This window comes from Pteropus medius, unplaced genomic scaffold (assembly GCF_902729225.1).
Source record: "Pteropus medius unplaced genomic scaffold, Ma_sr-lr_union100, whole genome shotgun sequence".
NCBI classification, from domain to species: domain Eukaryota; kingdom Metazoa; phylum Chordata; class Mammalia; order Chiroptera; family Pteropodidae; genus Pteropus; species Pteropus medius.
In genome coordinates this window covers 23996219-24013284 of record NW_024342471.1, presented here as the reverse complement: position 1 = coordinate 24013284, position 17066 = coordinate 23996219, and the positions used below count along the sequence as shown (strand labels likewise).

Here is a 17066-nt window from a genome sequence, read left to right as displayed (position 1 = left end):
CTGCAGGGGTCCCCTCCTATTTCTCCTCTTCATCCCCGGCGGGACTCTCAGCAGCCCCTCTTGAGTTCCCCTCTTTTTCCCTCTTCACCCATCCCCCGCTCAGGCCTGGGCACCCCCTGCGAATCCCTATATCGCCCCGTCGTCTGTCACCCCTCCCCACCCCAGCTCCGCCTCTTGCACCCCCATTTTTCCACCTCGCCTGCGCACAGCCATTCTTGATCTTCGTGCCCTGGCGGCCGCCAGCGGGCAGTGGCCTGCTGCACGCGGCTAGAGACCGAGCCCACCCGGACTGGGCGGGCCGGCACCAAGGCCACGCCTCCCAGGTGAGGGGCGGCCCGCGGGCCTGGACTCCGCAGAGCGCGAGCTGCCCTGCAGTGGGCGGGCGGGAGGGGCCGGGCCAGGGAGGGGCTGGGAGTAGGGGGCGCCCCAAGCCTGAAGGGTGCGTGCATGTGCCCGGCTTGAGGCCTGCGGGCCAAGTCTTCGTGAGCCAGGCAAAGCCTGCATGGCTCAAACGGTGCACACGGTGGTGGACAGCTTGCACAGGTCTCACCTAGCTAGACCTAGGACGTGCATTTGCTGAAAGCCTGCTCATGCCCAGGCTTTCAAGGCCTACAATGTGCATTTGCAGAAAGCCCACTCGGGCCCAAATCTGTTGGTTCTAGAATCTTCTGAACAACCACCTGCTTTAGCCTAAATCCTGCTTAGGCTCAGCCCCTCCTAGGCCTAGGCTGAGTCAACTTGGCCCTGACCACTATGAGACCTAAAGCCTCCTGAAGCCAGAACCTCCTCAGGCCTTGATCAGCCCCAAAACCTACGGGACCCACACCCCACTGTGCCCCACCAAGACTGCTTGCTTCTTTCCCAAACAGGCCAAGCCAGAATGGCAGGGACCGAGGCCTGCGACCCTTTGGAGCAGTTCACCAAAATCAAAGAACTGGAGCTGATGCCGGGAAAAGCCCCGGAGGAGGAAAGGGTGGAGGGAGAGCATGGGGTGTGCAGAGAGAAGGGGCCCTCGAGCCCTGGGGAGGCGGAGGCCGAGCTCCCCCAGGGGGCTCTCCAGACCCAGGTCCCCGAGGGAGAGGCAGCTCTGGTGCTGGCCACCGCGGAGGAGAGCGACAAGCAGATCCTGACCCTGCAAGCCGTGAGCCTCATGTCGGAGGACGGGGAGCTGCAGGACATGGGCTGGCTGACGCCGCAGCTCCAGGAAGGGGGGCTGCAGGTGCTGGTGCCGCCGGGCGGAGGGCTGGAGTCGCTGCTGTGGGTGGAAGACGGGTCCCAGCAGAGCCTGCACCCGTACGTGGCCATCGATATACCGGAGGAGCTGTACTCGCTGCAGGAGATGGAAATGATGCAGTTTCAGGTTCTGGAGGAGAACGTGGCCGTGGCCGTGGCCAGTGGAGACAGTGCATTGCTGGCGAGCCCGGATGAAAGCACCAGGCTGATAAAGGTACAGAGAGTTTTAAAAAACGGACCCCTTATGCAGTATTGTGTCTATACGGGCAGTTTAAAATTAAACACAGACAAAATAATTCCCAGGAAAACCCTGGGGGACCTTGCGTTCTTCTTTAAGAGTTTAAAAGTTACACTAATTAGAATACTACGAGGTGCATTGTGTTTTGTTTTGTTTTGTTTTGTTTTTTAAATAGTATTTTTCACCAAAACCCTCGATGGCTTAATAATTACGGCTTAAGCGTTTCATTGCAATGGCTGATCTGTGCTACTCTGATTTTATTTCCCTTTACGTATTTTTCGGTTTCATCAAGGCAAAGAGTTGAATCGTCTTGTAATGTGCTTGAATGCTTATTTTTGTTTATCAGTTTGAGACAGGTCAGGAGGAGGCCCAGCCACCGGCAGGAGGAGGAGTCGAGGAAAACACACAAAAGCAAATCTTCTTTCTGGAAGCCAGGCCCGGAGACGAAGGAAGAAATGAAATTGTCCTGACGATCTCAAACTTAAACATCGCAGAACCCGAAGATCAACTTGCATCCAGTCAGCCACGTGCTGAAGAAAACCGCCCTGCGGAAAACGGAAAAGAGACCCAGGGTAGGCCAGCCCGTTCTGGGTGACAGAGCCGGCACGAACCGGCAAGGGGACCGTCGTTGATGTTTTCAGCGGTTGACTTCTAATTGCTTTCCAAATATCAGGAAATGGGGGAAATTTTAAATTAATGTTCTGGGTTGTAAGTCAAGTCCAAAAGAGAGCTGTGTTTTGCACACGAATGTTTTAAAGGCCTAGCGAAAACACTCCTGCAAAGCGCTGTAAACGTAAATAGAAGGTCCTGACCTGCTTCCGGCTTGCAGCCCCGTTGGGGGTGGGGGGGCAGGGATGGGGACAAGAGCAAACGCTACACAGGGCCAGGAGCATCGGCGTCCGGAAGGTCAGCAGAGACGCGTTCTGCGGAAGGGCGAGTCTAAGTGAGATCAGAAAATAGGGCTCAGAAGCCATTAAGAGTGGGGATCACGGCTCCAGGAAGCAGGAAGTGGCCTGCGGGTACAGCTTCGTAATGACAGTGGACAGTCCCACAGTGTTGGGGGAGCCACATAGGTGGGTGGTCAAAGAGGGAGGTCAGGCTGGAGTAGGAAGGACACTGGAAGCCATGTTAAAACAGGTCAAATCTTGGCAGCTCTGAAGATGAATTTGACCCTCGAAATTATTTGCTTGGCTTTTGAAAAAAATTTAGGTTTTCAATCGAAAGAGTTCATCTCCAAAATCTCAATTTCTAGCTCATTTTTAGAAAGTCCTATCTGGCGACCGCTTGGCTCTGTTTCCTCCTCCAGCAACCTGTGACGAGGGCCAGGAAGTGACTCAGTTTGGAAAGTCACACTGCCACCCCCTTTCCTTCCTACACGTGGTCAGAGTCATTCGCTTAGGGTTATTGCCTCCGGCTACAGTAGGTCGTTGCTATAAAGTAGTTTCTCTATCTATTTAAAACAAGAGATGGGATGCCCCAAATTCCCGATTCCTAGTTCATTTTTATGTTTTATTTTTTTAAATATATCCCCCACTACCTAATCCTAGAATACCTCCATCACCCCCCAAATGGATTTTAAACCTCTAAAGAACGATGTTTACGACTGTGTGAACTCTGTGCCTCGTTCCTGCAGGAGGAAAACGAACCTTCCAGTGTGATTTCTGCGCGTTCGCCTCTTCCAGGATTTCGAGTTTAAATCGTCACGTGAAAACGCACACCAGCGAGAAGCCCCACATGTGTCACCTGTGCCTGAAGGCCTTCCGCACTGTGACGCTCCTGCGGAACCACGTCAACACCCACACAGGTGACGCCACGAGGACGCCGCGAGCTGGGCGTCGGGGCTTCGAGAGCGTGAATCCGGCTCTTTCGACGTTATGGTCGTAGACGTCGGATTTGTCTCATTTTCTTCGATTTCCGTTAAAAACATTGAACGCCACAGCGGGTCTTGTCATCTCTCTCTGGGGTGGGAGGGGGGAAGTTTGATGGTTTTAAGAGCCACTTCTTCATTTTTAAAGCGTTTCGAGACCGCGCGTAATTTACACGTTACAAATTCCCCGGAAAACGTGTGGTTAAATCTTAAAAGGACACGTTCTGTGCTTTTTACAGGAACCAGGCCCTACAAGTGTGGTGACTGCGACATGGCGTTTGTCACCAGTGGAGAACTGGTCCGACACAGGCGTTACAAACACACTCACGAGAAACCGTTTAAGTGTTCCATGTGCAAGTATGCTAGCGTCGAAGTAAGTTCACTCTCACACGTAAAGCTTCCTGGCGTCTTATTAAGCAGTTGCTGTAAAAAAGTTATGTTAAATAAGCCTAACTGTAGAACCTCTTACAAAAAAGGGTTTATTAAAGATATTATTCACACATAATCCATGCGGGAAATAGTCCCCATTCTGTTTTTCAAATTGAAGATAGAAAATTGGATTCCTTTTTTTTTTCCCCCCTGATTACCAGCTAGGGAAAGCGATATATAAAGGTGTAGAAATTACAGATAAAAAAACTACATGTGGAACTTGAGAAATAATTCTTAAATTAAGTTCAAAGTTCTACCTAGCATTTTATGTGGTACTGAGTTCCACAGAATCAAACTGTATTTGCTCTAGTGTAGAACACAGCTCCAAAATCTGAATTTTTGCTGAAATTTTTGAGCTTACTTCAAGGGCCTTTGGTCAGAGACAAAGCAACTTGCTCGAAGATTTAAACACAGCCATTTCCACTCTTACTGCAGAGAAACGACCTTTTTCAGACTTCAGTTATGTGTCTGGTCATTTCACCCGGATGGGTTTTTTTATACCTTCTAGCAGGGTGAGTGGCTGTGTGACTGTCACGACATGTCACTAACACTACAGTTGGTGTTCGCTGACGGTTTCCTACAACTAAGTTTTGAGGACTCTGCTGCCATATCAGGACACTTGCTGGGGCCTGATTTTGAGCCCAGTTGGAAAGAATAATACACTGAAATGGAATGAAGTTAAAAGGCACATGACTGAAGTTTAAATATAGCAATGATGCAATCACGTCCCATAAATGAGAAAGTTTCACGGACCGGCTCAGAATTCGATTCCAAGAATTATTATTTTTTTTCTGCTATTCCTATTTTTGAAAATGATTTCTCATCTGAGTTAAAGGTTGTGACTTTAGTTTGAAAACACACAAAACGAAGGCTTCAATGAACAAAGCCATCTGAGGACCTTCAGCCCAGCGTCCTACCGGTTCTCAGCGCAAACTGGGCGAGGTCCGCCCAGCCCTCCGGGGTCAGCCTCTGCACGCAGCCCGTGCACGGGCCTCGGCGTACGGGCCAGCGGCTACTGCCACCAAGTCCTTTTATTGCAGTTCCCAAGTCTCGCCGTGCTGGTCTGCTTTGCGGGGGGAGGGCAGCCTAACTGCCCTGCACCCCAACATCATTTCTGTAGACACGCAGCAGCAGGAATGCAAGGAAAGAAACATGGTGCAGATAACCCTGGCTTGTGAGAGCTTCGGAGCCCCTGCCCCCCACCCGGCCCTCATCCTCCCTTGCAAAGCCGTCCAGAGAAGAAGGTTCCCTTGTGAGTCACACCACTTGTCAACCCCCCCATGCTACAATTTTAAAGATTCTTTTTGTTTTGCTTTCTGACATACTTGAAGACAGCCACTTCTAAAAATCTAAAGTTTTCGATTTGGATCTCGATCTCCATTCTCTGTCTTCTTCTGTTCTCGGATGTTCTTCTGGCTTCTGTGTGCTTGTCACATACCGGGGAAGACACTGAGTGTCACCTTCCTGAGACCACAGGCGGGGCTGCTGGAGGCTCTGTAGCATCTGTCGCCGGAGCATAGTTGATTGCTTTCATTTCTGCTAGAGGTAGATAAGGGCCTGAAGGACGTGAACACAGAATGAGGACAGTAAGTTCTGGAATGTAACAAAACAGCCGGGCAAAAAAAAAAAAAAAAAAAATTGTTTCCCTTTAAACTAATTGCCTGGGATACGTAATTAAATTAGAGTTTCTGTTCTTCTAGTTAAAAGTTAACTTATTATAAAGAAACTGGAAACACCTGGAACCTATCTTTCATAGCAAAAAAGGCCTTCCTCCGCCGTGTGTCACTTAGGGCTAGAGAACTTGGAACTGAGAAATGCCTCGGTCGGGTGTCGGTCCAGTAAATAGCTACTGTTTTAAGGTTCTCACTTTATTTATGCAAAAACCTCAAAACGTTCTGGCCGCTGCTTCTGCGGCATGGCCTGAACTTCGCCGCTATTGAGAGTAAGTCGCCTTAGAAATGAAAATAAAGTCAAGCGTGGCACTGAGCAGCTAGATTTCAATTTTCTCTGCGTAAAGGGAAGTTGAATATGAGAGTGTCTTGAAACGGCTGCTGAATATTCTCGAAGGATCTTAACGCGCTCACACCACGCGAAAAACACCGTCCGCGACAGAAAACGAAAAGAAACGGCTTTTTCGTGTTGTTCGATGTGCGAGATACGTTCTCACGTGAAAATCGGACTAGTTTAAGCATCTCTTTGCTGTGCGGGTAAGTCCAGGTGTCTCTTGCGACCCTAACCTGCCCTCCGTTTGCTAGGCCAGTAAGCTGAAGCGCCACATTCGGTCACACACGGGCGAGCGTCCCTTTCAGTGCCGGCTCTGCAGCTACGCCAGCAAGGACACCTACAAACTGAAGCGGCACATGAGGACGCACTCAGGTAACAGCTCCAGGTGCCGCAGGCCGAGGCCGTAGAGTGCGGCCTCGTTTTCAAAAGCGACCTTGCGAAAATGGCTCCTCGGAGGCAGACTTGACGTTGCCGAGTGGGAACGACTGCCTCGTGCCTTCCTAGCATGGGGGCTCTGATCCTGGACCCTCGTGTTCGTTCCGCGTCCGGGGGGCCCCCATGGACGCCGGGCTGTCACCCCACTGTGATGGGGGAGACGCCATCGCGTATTGGCTTCCATCGGCGTTTCAGGATTTAAAAGTCGACTCCTTAATTCTCCCTCCGACGTGAAGGCGCCACGCACGACGGAGTGTGCTGGTCTCATAGTGCGGTTGCCTGATAGTTGTGTAGAGAGTGTGTTTACGTGTACTTCTCGGCTCTTCAGACCGAGGGTGGGGACTCGGTAATCTGTTGTAAGGAGGAGTAGCCACCAGATGTTAGGAGAGTCACCCATCGGGCCGCTGTCCACGCAGCGGTACTGGATGGAACGCTGTCTGGGCTCGATGGAAGGTTTTTCTACTAATTGGGGGCAAACATGTGAGAAGACGGGGCTCAGGGAACAAAGGACGGGCTTTCGGCCCCGGGCGCCCTTTAGTGAAGGCCGAGGCCTGCGGGGCAAAGCCACCCTGCAGAGGGCCACCTCTGTTCCCATGCCACAGGTGAGAAGCCTTACGAGTGCCACGTCTGCCACGCACGCTTCACCCAGAGCGGCACCATGAAAATACACATCCTGCAGAAGCACAGCGAGAACGTCCCCAAGTACCAGTGTCCGCATTGTGCCACGGTCATCGCAAGGAAGAGCGACTTGCGTGAGTGTGTGGGGGGGGCGGGGGTGTCCGGGAACTTCCTTGTGCAGGGAAGGCTGCGGTGCCCTGGGCCCTAAGCCGGCCCGATTCCGGGCAGGCAGCCTGGAAGAGGTTTCTTCCGGGGGTCCTGTGCTGCCATCTGGTGGCTGGATGGCACAAGTGCAGCTTCATAGCATCTTGGCTGTCGCCACTCAGGAAGTAGGATGCTACTGGCATCTAGTGGGGACGGGCCAGGGAGGATGCTCACCGTCCTGCATGCACAGGAAGGCCCAGCAGGAAGGGATCGGCCAGCCCCGAATGCTAGGAGTGCTGATATGGGAACCCCAGTCCGGAGGGCAGAGGAGGTCAGCCTAGCAGAAGGCAACACTCTTCCCATACACGTACGTATAACGCTCCGCGACCATTTTAGGTGTCCATTTGCGCAACCTGCACACTTACAGAGCAACAGGGGTGACGTGCCGCTTCTGTTCTACCGTCTTCCATGAACGCTACGCCCTCATCCAGCACCAGAAAACTCATAAAAACGAGAAAAAGTTCCGGTGTGAGCACTGCAGCTATGCCTGCAAGCAGGTATTGTTCCAGTCGGCGCGGGGAGGCAGAGGGAGGCAGTGGCATGTGGGGGAAGGGATGGCCGCCGGGGGATTTTTCTACCTCTTTGAAAAGAAACAGCATGCTTTGAGCAAAGAGACTATTCAGAGTGACCAGTAGGTTAAAGCCGCAGGCCTTCAAGTATGGTTCATGGACCCTAGAGGTCCTCGACACCAAGCAGGGTCGTGACGTCAAAACCACTGTCATTAACTAACGAATCAATGCCGACACGTCGCTTGCCCTTCTCGCTATGCCGACGTTGGCACTGATGTCGCAGAAGCGATGGCGGTGGCTTAACGGGAATCAAGGCGGTGACACCCAGCGGGACTGGTCACCCCTGTCCTCCCCACCTCCGTGCACTGGCAGCACAAATAAAGGGCCGTTGGACTTGAGGACGTCCTCGACGAAGCAGTAAAAGTTATCAGCTTTATTCGGGGTCCCCTCAGCGCCCGCATGTTCCATAGTCTGTGTGACGAGCTGGGAAGCTGGTACAAAGCAGCTCCGCTCTCTTCCGAGACAGGAGGCATCTGGAGGGTGGCGCCCGGAGCGGTGTTTGAGGTGCCCACTCGACGGGCCATTTTTCCATGAACCACCATTTTCACTTGGGAGAAAAGCGACCAACTCTGCTTATTCGGTTTTTAGATATCTAGAAACACCCAATACCCTTCTCTTGAAAGTAGATAAAGCAAACCCATCACGTCAAGGAAAACATATGGCCAAGGATACAATTTCAGCTTTCGAGAGGAAATGAGAATTTTGGAAATCCACCACCATGAGCTTGATCGCTTTTTGGTACTTAAAGACTTTTCCGATGAGATTGCAGTGACTTTAAGAAAGCAGTTTTTTATATGGTGCATTGACATGTGTCAGAAGCCGTCCGTAGCGCGGCACAACGATAGCTTCCAAATGACCGGTCCATTATTTTACGAAATCGTGCTTGGGTGATCCACTCAGAGTGTAAGATAGATGAACAGATTTTCGTGTAATTGAGCACAAAAAGATCATTGGTATCGATTCAGGTTCCAGGTCTTGACGAACTTTCGAGAAATTACCCGTCGGTTGAGTTTTGGCGTGATACCAGAGAATGTCCACATTCTGTGAGAAAGCTATTCGAACTCTTCTCCCTTTTCCAAATACGGATCTGTGCGTAGATTTTCTCCACGTATCTCGACTACAGCCACAGACCCCAGCAGGACGAAAGCAGAAGCAGGGGTCAGAATCGGGCTGTCCTCTTTTCATTAGGTTGCTAGTCTTAGAAATAAACGTACGGGATGACCGCTTGAATATGAATTTCAGATAAACAAATACTTTTGTATGTAAGTACGTTCCAAAGAGTACAGCTTATATTTTAACTGGCGACCTTATCTATGAGGCCAGATAGAAATGATTTTGTTTTGATAAAAGGATAATATATGTTTACGGAAATAAGTTAATATGTAGTTGGTTTCTTGTTATTTTCAAATCGATATTTTTCCTGTTTTTAATTTCTCGATTTTGATGCCTAATACGGTCAATATTAATGGCTATCGCCCCATAAACAAAAGCTCCTTCGAGTGTTGATAATTTTTAAAAGCATAAGAGGTCCTAAGAGCAAAAGTTCGGGATTGAACTGCTGCCTTGAAGCCTTATGCTGCTGTGATGTTTGGTGGTGACCGAGGTGGGAGCCAGTGCTTTCTGTGGTTCAGAGCGTGAGCTGGAACTAGTAAGTGCTTTGAATAAAGAAAGAGTGTTTTCAGTAGACGCTGAGCCATGGAATGTTCTAAGCCGCAGGCTCACGTTTGTTCGGATGAACTAGGAGAGGCTCCAGGGAGCTGGACAGGACTTGGAGAGGAGGCCGGGGTGGGGGAGAGTGAAGGCTCAGGTGTTCGTGCAGCAGAGAGCAGGCCGGGCGCCCGAGGCAGAAGCCGAGGCCGGGCACCGCCGGGCGCTCTGAGCACTTCGGTCCTGGGAGGAGCCTGGCTCCCGGGGTGGACCTTGATCGCCAGCAGGGAGACCAGGTAATGCCCCCGGAGGGGCGATGAGGGGACAGGTGTGCAGAGAAGAGGGTGTTCCTGGGAGAGACTGTCGGGTTATTAACAGTCATGCCGTTTATAACGTCTGAATAATCACGTGTGTCTCCTCTGAATAATCATGGCTTCTAAATAAAAGAAATAAAATTTACATTTTTCTTAATAGTGTGCTCATCCTTAGGGAGGGGAGGAAAAAAGGTACATGATCAAAAATGTCCCATCCAAAAAATAAAAAAAAATAAAAATCCCTGGCAATAGCTAAGCCGTCTGTTTTCTTCCCGGTCTCGCCCAGGAGCGTCACATGACGGCTCACACCCGAACCCACACGGGAGAGAAGCCGTTCATCTGCCACGTCTGCAGCAAATGTTTCAGGCAGAAGCAGCTTCTCAACGTCCACGTCAAGAAATGCCACGAGACAAACTTCACCCCGACCGTTCACGAGTGCCCCAAGTGCGCCAAGGGCTTCTCCCGCTGGGTAAGCTTACACGAGTTACGCAAAGCCCCGTGAGAAGGCCCCCTGTCCCCCGGGCAGGGTGTCGCACCGTGGGACTTAAGACAGCATCTGTCGTGCTTCAGAGGAGTGGTGACCGGTTTTCTGGAGTCACAGAACTCGCGAAAATCTTAGAAACGTGTGGTCTCCCCTGTCGCGAAAAAAGACGATCCTACACACAAAACCTTGGATGTGGTTTCAGGGACTTCTCAGCCTCCCTGAAAAACTTTACGAAGAACCCCTGATTGGAGCGTAGCATTTTAAAATTGTTCCTGGGAATTAGATCACAGAGAGAATGCAGTTTTCAGAATGTTTTGTAGATGTTCTTCGTGTGGCGCTGTGGGACCTCTGCCAAGAAAAACATTTACTCCTCGATTTTATTCTTTTTCATGTTGTTTTTAGTTACCGATTGCTGCATGACAAATTACCTGGAAACTTGAAACAACAAACATTTATAATCTCACACGTTTTGTGAGTGGGGAATTTGGGAGCGGCTGGGTTGAGCGGGTCTGGCCCACTGTCTCTTAGGAGGCTGCGTCAGGATGTCAGCTGGGGCTGTGCCATCTGAAGGCTGGACAGGCTGGACGGGCCACTTCTGAGACGGCACACTCGGTGGCTATTGGCAGGAGGCGTCAGTTTCTCACCGCGTGGGCCTTTGCATCGGGCAGTTCAAGCGTGCGAGGAGGAAGCCATGCTTGAAGTGACAACATTACTTCTGTTCATTAGAAACAAATCACTGAGTCCAGCCCACACTCGAGGGGTAGGACGTGAAGTCCCTTTGGCAAGGAAGTGGGTCAAACGATTTGTAGACTTTTTAAAATCACCACAAATGATTAGCTAGATCCTTAGATTCTAACTTTATAAATGTTTGGAATTATCTGAAGCTGTTTTTATGGGAGAAAACTTTATCTTTTCTCTTAAAATGGTAGGGTAGTTGTGCTTTTTAGGGTAGCACAGCGAGATAATTCTGGAATGTTAATGCTATTAGTTCAAAATTTCAAATACAAGTAGTAGCAATGCTCCCCAAACAGTATTATTCATACTGAGTTAAAATTGTAAAGAGTTACATCGTAAAGAATCTTCCCTTTAGTGTGAATGCCAAAAAGCATACTTGGACTTCACCCCTAGAATACATAAAGAACTCATAATGAGGTAATAAAAAGGACAAACACCCATTTCAAAACAGGCAAATGATCCGTATAGACATTTCTCCAAAGAAGATGTACGAATGGCTGATAAGCTCACGAGAGATGCTGGCATTCTTAGTCACCAGGGAAACGTAAATCGAAATCACGGCCCGTTACCCCTGGAACCAGCCCTTGGGGTGACCAAACTAAAGGAGCCAGATAATAAAAGATGTGGAAAGACTGGGCAACCCGGACATCGCTGGTGGGGTTTTAAAATGGTGAGGCCACATCGGAAGACAGCCTGGCAGTTTCCCAGACCGTTAAACATACCACGTGACCCAGCGGTCCTTCTCCTAGACGTACACCCGGAGGAATTGCAAACGTGTGACCACACAGAAACTTGTTTACGGGGAGATTCGAAGCCGCGTTGTTACCACAGCCACAGCGTGAGCAGCGCCCCCCAAACAGAGTCAGCGGACCTTTGGCACAGGAGCAGCAGCAACGCGATGGACTGAAGATGGCTTTGCAGCATGTGGTGCCTGGCTACCCGGACGGCCATGTAAAAAAATAAAATCAATCTAGATGCTGACCTCGCACCCCTCGCAAAAATGAATCGAAAGTGGACCCCAGACTGAAACGTGAAACACGAAAGTGTAAAACTGCTCGAAGATGACACAGGAGAAAAACCTAGACAACTTTGGGTGTGGCGGTGACTCCAGCTGCAACATCCGAGGCACAGTCCGTCAAAGAAATGACAGGTAAGCCGCGCGTCAGGAAAATTAAAGACTTCTCTGCGAAAGACGCGGTCAAGAGAATGAGAAGAGAAGACACAGATGGCAGAAATTATTTGCAGAAGTCACACGTAATCAAGGACGGTCATCCGAAACATGCGAAGAACTCTTAAAACTCAGCAATAAGAAAACAACCGACTTAATTAAAAAATAGGCGAAAGACTTTAACAGACGCCCCACCAAAGAAGATTTGCAGGTGGCGGAAGGCACGTGAAAGGATGCTCTGCATCATATGTCATCAGGGCCAATGCAAATCAAAACAGCGAATGATCACCGCACTCCTATTAGAATGGCTAGAATCCGAAAAACTGACACCACCGAGCGTCGACGAGGAGGTAGAACGCAAAACCGTACAGCCGCTTCGTAAGACACTTTGGCCGTTTCTTACAAAACTAAACATAGTCTTACCATTTAATCCGGCAATCGTACTTCTTGGTATTCCCTCAGAGGAGTCGGAAGCGTACGTCTGCACAAAACCTGCACACCCAAGCAACCGAGATGCCCTTCAGCAGGCAGACGGACGAACACACTGTGGTCCATCCTACAATGCAGCAGGATTCAGTGCTAATAAGAAGCGAACCGTCAAGCCATGAAAACACGTGGAAGAATCTTAAACATGCGTGACTCAGTGAAGGAAGCCGATCTGCAAAGGCTGGATACTGTACGAGTCCAACCACAAGGCATCTGGAAAAGGCGAAAGCAGGCAGATCGCTGGTCGCCAGGGCGTGGGGAGGGGAGGGATGAAGAGGTGGAGCACAGAGCATTTCCCAGGCAGTGAAACTACTCTATGAGGCCATGATGATAGATACGCGTCATTATATGCTGGTCCCAACCCTCGGGACGTGACACAGAGTGGGCCCCGAGGGGAACGCTGGCTTTGGGCGATAACGGTGTGTAATGTAGGTTTGTCGGTTACAGCAAACCCGTGACTCTGGGTCGTGGCGGAGGCTGTGCGGGTGTAGGGTGAGGGGCGCTTGGGTATCTCTCTCTCTCGATTTTGCCGTGAATCTAAAACTACTCTAAAAACTAAGGTCTTTAAAAAGAAATAAAAGCATATCTGAACACTTGAATCCCATCTAACTTTTTAAAGTGAATTATTCACAAACTGCTGTGACTATCATAGGCCGGGCCCCCTTCCGCCCCAGGAAGGACCCCCACCGTGCATTCAGAATGTCGGGGCCTCCTGTCTCGAGAACCATCTCTCTGGTACAGATGTTTGTTATGAATCTTTGCCCTCTGAGTCCTAAAGAGCCTACATGTCCTATCGATTTATTCCACTTTTTCAAGGCTGGATGTGTTTTTTGTTTGTAATTCAAAACTGACATCAGAAGTTCTTAACTGTGAACTTCATGAGGCTGTAAGGAGATCGTGGGTATGCAGATAAATAGTTACTCTTCTGGGACAAGGAACCATAGCTTTTATGTCCTTGACCCCTAGAAGCTGCGTTTGTATAATCATCATATAAACCGGGAGTTGGCAGACTTTGTCCGTCAATGGCCAGATTCACTCTGCCCCAGCTGCTCATAATCTGAGGTCACAGCCCAGAAGCAGCCGTAGATAACACTTCTTGAGTGAAGGAGCGTGGCTTGTTCCAAAACACCTGCTTTCCAAAAACAGTCGGCAGACTTGACCCCCGGGGCCAACCCCTGCGGATAAGCATAAAATGAAAGAATCTTAAATAAGCCGTCACAGTCCCCTCCACTTAAATGTGGCTCCTTCCCGCCGCCAGCCGTAAGCCAGGACAGGCCTGCCGAGCCCCATACCGAGGTCAAGTGGAGACCAAGTGGGACAGGGCATGTAATCATCTTTTCTAATGGCATGTCACCAGTGTCTTATTTTTGCACATGAACTTTTCAAATCATGAAAGTTAGTCTCACTTATTGTAACTCCTCCTCAGTGTTCATGTAGAAAAATATATAGGCTGGACTGGGAGATCTGTGACTTCCGTTTTAATTCTAAACATCGTGCACGGTGTCCATAACCGCATGGCAGGCGGTGAGAGGAGCTAGCGGGCAGCCAAACCTCTGTGGTATGTTACTGATTTTCATAAAATCGACGGATAGGTTGGATGTCAGCTTAACATCAAGCCTCGCTTTGGGGAGCAGAAGCGTCCTAGAACGCTTTCGTCGTCTTATTGACGATAAAGAAATATTTGAAATGAGCTAGCTTTTGGCCAGACTTACAAACAACAGAAAGGATCACCTTTAAAAAGTCATCTCTTTGGTGCAAGGTGGTAAAAGGCACGAGCTACCCCCGCTTTTCCGCAGCCCGTGCCTTCGAAACGGCATTCCTTCGGAGATGCTGACTCGCCATTGTGTGTTCTGTGTCTTGTCTCCAACAGAATAATATGCAGAGACACTCAGAGAAGTGTGACTCCGGGCAGGAACAGTCGGCCAGCTCAGCAAAAGGAGAAAGAATGAAGAGGAAGAAGCCGGCCACCCCGAAAGAAGCACTCAAGGGAGCCGGTACCTGTTTTCAAACGGATGGGGTTTTCCTTTGACATTGATTTTCTCCTTATAAACTTTCCTGGGTGCTGAGTCTTACTCTGCAGGGGACACACCCAGAAACTCTAAAGGTCAGCCCTCCCCCCACACCCCGAAAGTCCCAGTCTCGCAGGCCTGGCTCTGTTGCTGCTTCCTGCCGCTTTGGGCAGGTTTTGAATTTCATTTCTCCTCGTTTGGTTATTGACAAAGTGGGCGTGGTCACTTCCCACCTCTCAGGAACGGGAAGGTGATGGGGCACCCCAGCTGGCGTCCACATCCCCCACTGCACGGGTTCCTGGGGGAACACTTTAGCGAGGCGACGTGACAAACGCACGTGCCCACGGCTCTCCTCTCCCGGGGGCGCCCCTTAGCGGAGCTGGTGGACTGTCAGTCACCTGGCGCCCGGTGGAGCCCTGGATGCTGCCTTTGTTCCTGGGGCTGCTGCGACCCGCGACCACAAACCGCGGGGCTTAGAACAACAGAAGTTTCTTCTCTCTCAGTCTGGAGGCCAGATGTCCTCAATCTAGGTGTCAGCAGGGCTGCGCTCCCTCGGGGGGCCTCAGGGAGGGCCTTTCCTGCCTCTTCCTGCCTCTGGTGGCCCCAGGCGTCCCTCGGCTTGTGGTTGCATCACCCCAGTCTCTGCCCCATCTTCACGTGGCCTCTCTTCCGTGTCTGCGTCTTTACCTTTTCTGTCTCTTTAAAGATACTTGTCATTGGATTTCGGGTCTGCTTGGAAAACCCAGATGATCTCATCTCGAGATCCTTAAGTATATCTTCGGAGACCCTTATTTCAAATAAGGCCACCTGCACAGGTTTGGGGGGTTAGGACGGGCCGTGTCTTTTTCGGGGCTATGGTTCACCCCACTACGGGCACAGTCGTCTGTCGAAGAAGACAAACAGATGAAATCCAGCCCCAATCCCAAGCCCTGGCCACCTGGACCCTGTGCTCTAAGTGGGACAGATACTATATTTTTTTTAAAAAAATCTATGTAAAAGAGGTACCTGAAGGCCCCTTCTCAGACACTTAAATGCAGTTTGTTTTTGTTTTTGTTTTTGTTTTTTAAAAAAGACCCACAACAGGGAATGATCCAGCCCCAAATGTCTTTGGAGCTAAGGCTGAGAAGCCGTGACCCAGAGCAGAGCTGAGATCAGAATATTTGTCCCATCCTATCCACAGAAAGATGGCTTTCTAAAATGTTTGCCGCCAAGTTAAAAAATTAAGTGATGGTTTCCAGAATATGTCTGCAACAATTTCTTGGCTTTATTTTAAGTTTGCCAACCCTGTGCTTTTTCCCCCCAAGAAGCCACAGCGGAAGAGCAGTCCCCGGGAGAGACGCTGCCACCTCCCGTCACTGGCGGGGAAGGCACCGCGGCACTCGACCTGGGCGCCGGTGCCACCTGCGAGATGATCCTGAGCATGCTGGACAAGTGAGAGAGCTTCGGCTTCCGGCCTCCCCGCACGCGGTTCCCAACGCGAGTTAGAAACGTTCAGAATCTTCTTCGAAACCATGAAGTTCCTGACGACGCGTGGTCCCAGTTTTCCCCAAAGCTTGAGAGAGTGCCTAGAACTCGTTGCCAGGTTTCGAGTGGCTGTTTAAACAAACAAACAAACAAACAAAACATTGCAGGTATTTTATTAAAGGCCCACATCTTGAATTGGAGGGTAAAACCTCAACCCTATGAATTCATTCACTTGATACTGCCAAGGTGGCCCACAATGAATCGGCAACAGTATTTGGATAATATTTATTTTGATTGTAGTGTAGACTAACTATTTAGCGCTTCAGCAAACAGTCAAAGCTGGGAAATTTTATGATGAAGTGTACACACCCATGCTATTTCTAATATTATTATTTTTAGACATAACATACTAATTTTATATCCTCTTTTATACAAATGAATTTTCCATAACATTTAAAGCCATCATAATACTTTTAATTAGTTCTGAATTCAGTGCAAAAGACCTTAATATTATACAAAAAAAAAATGAGTAGAAAATGAAAAATTCTACATTAAACTAGAAAATAATGCTAAACCTATCTTACTCTGGAATATGAGCAAAGTTCACTTTTATAAATTTTGTATTCTTTCGTAATTATGCTCTTTGGCAGGTAGGAAATCCCGCTGGTCACAGTCCACGATTGCTTTTTAGTATACCAGATCATCGCCCTTTGGTTTCGCTAAAACAGCTTTATGTTTTTAAAATAATTGGCAAGGTGAGGAGAAACATAACACTCTGATGATGAAAACGTGTCCTTGTAAAGAATTTGCACTTTTCGTAACACCCTATACTTTTCTCTTTTACCGATTGAAGACATTTTTTCCACCTTCGAGCAATATGTGAAATGTCTCTTTAGCACTTAAAATTAAATCGTACCTATCTTCACAATGAGTCATATTCTTCTTAGCTCACCACGTGCTTTTGCTACAAACTTTTCTCCCCATATTTTAAAATCAAGGCTCGGTCCTAAATTCAAATTCTTTTTTCAGCTTTATCGAGGTATAATTGGCAGATAATATTGTACGGTATTACAGTGTACATCACGATAATTCTATATGTGTCAACATTGTAAAAGAATTTCTCCCATCTAGTTAACCAAATTCAAATTCTTAAAATGCTCGT

The 17066-nt window shown here is 49.2% G+C and overlaps 1 protein-coding gene across 1 annotated transcript; it reads left to right on the top strand.

The window, feature by feature from the left end:
* The first annotated feature begins 880 nt into the window (after nt 1-880).
* CTCFL (CCCTC-binding factor like) lies at nt 881-15875 on the top strand. Its single transcript, XM_039863733.1, has 10 exons — nt 881-1447; nt 1818-2043; nt 3105-3275; nt 3578-3711; nt 6023-6143; nt 6809-6958; nt 7365-7525; nt 9845-10027; nt 14302-14425; nt 15745-15875. Exons 1-10 carry the CDS (start codon nt 881-883, stop codon nt 15873-15875), a joined length of 1968 nt encoding a protein of 655 aa, XP_039719667.1.
* The last annotated feature ends 1191 nt before the right edge of the window (nt 15876-17066 follow it).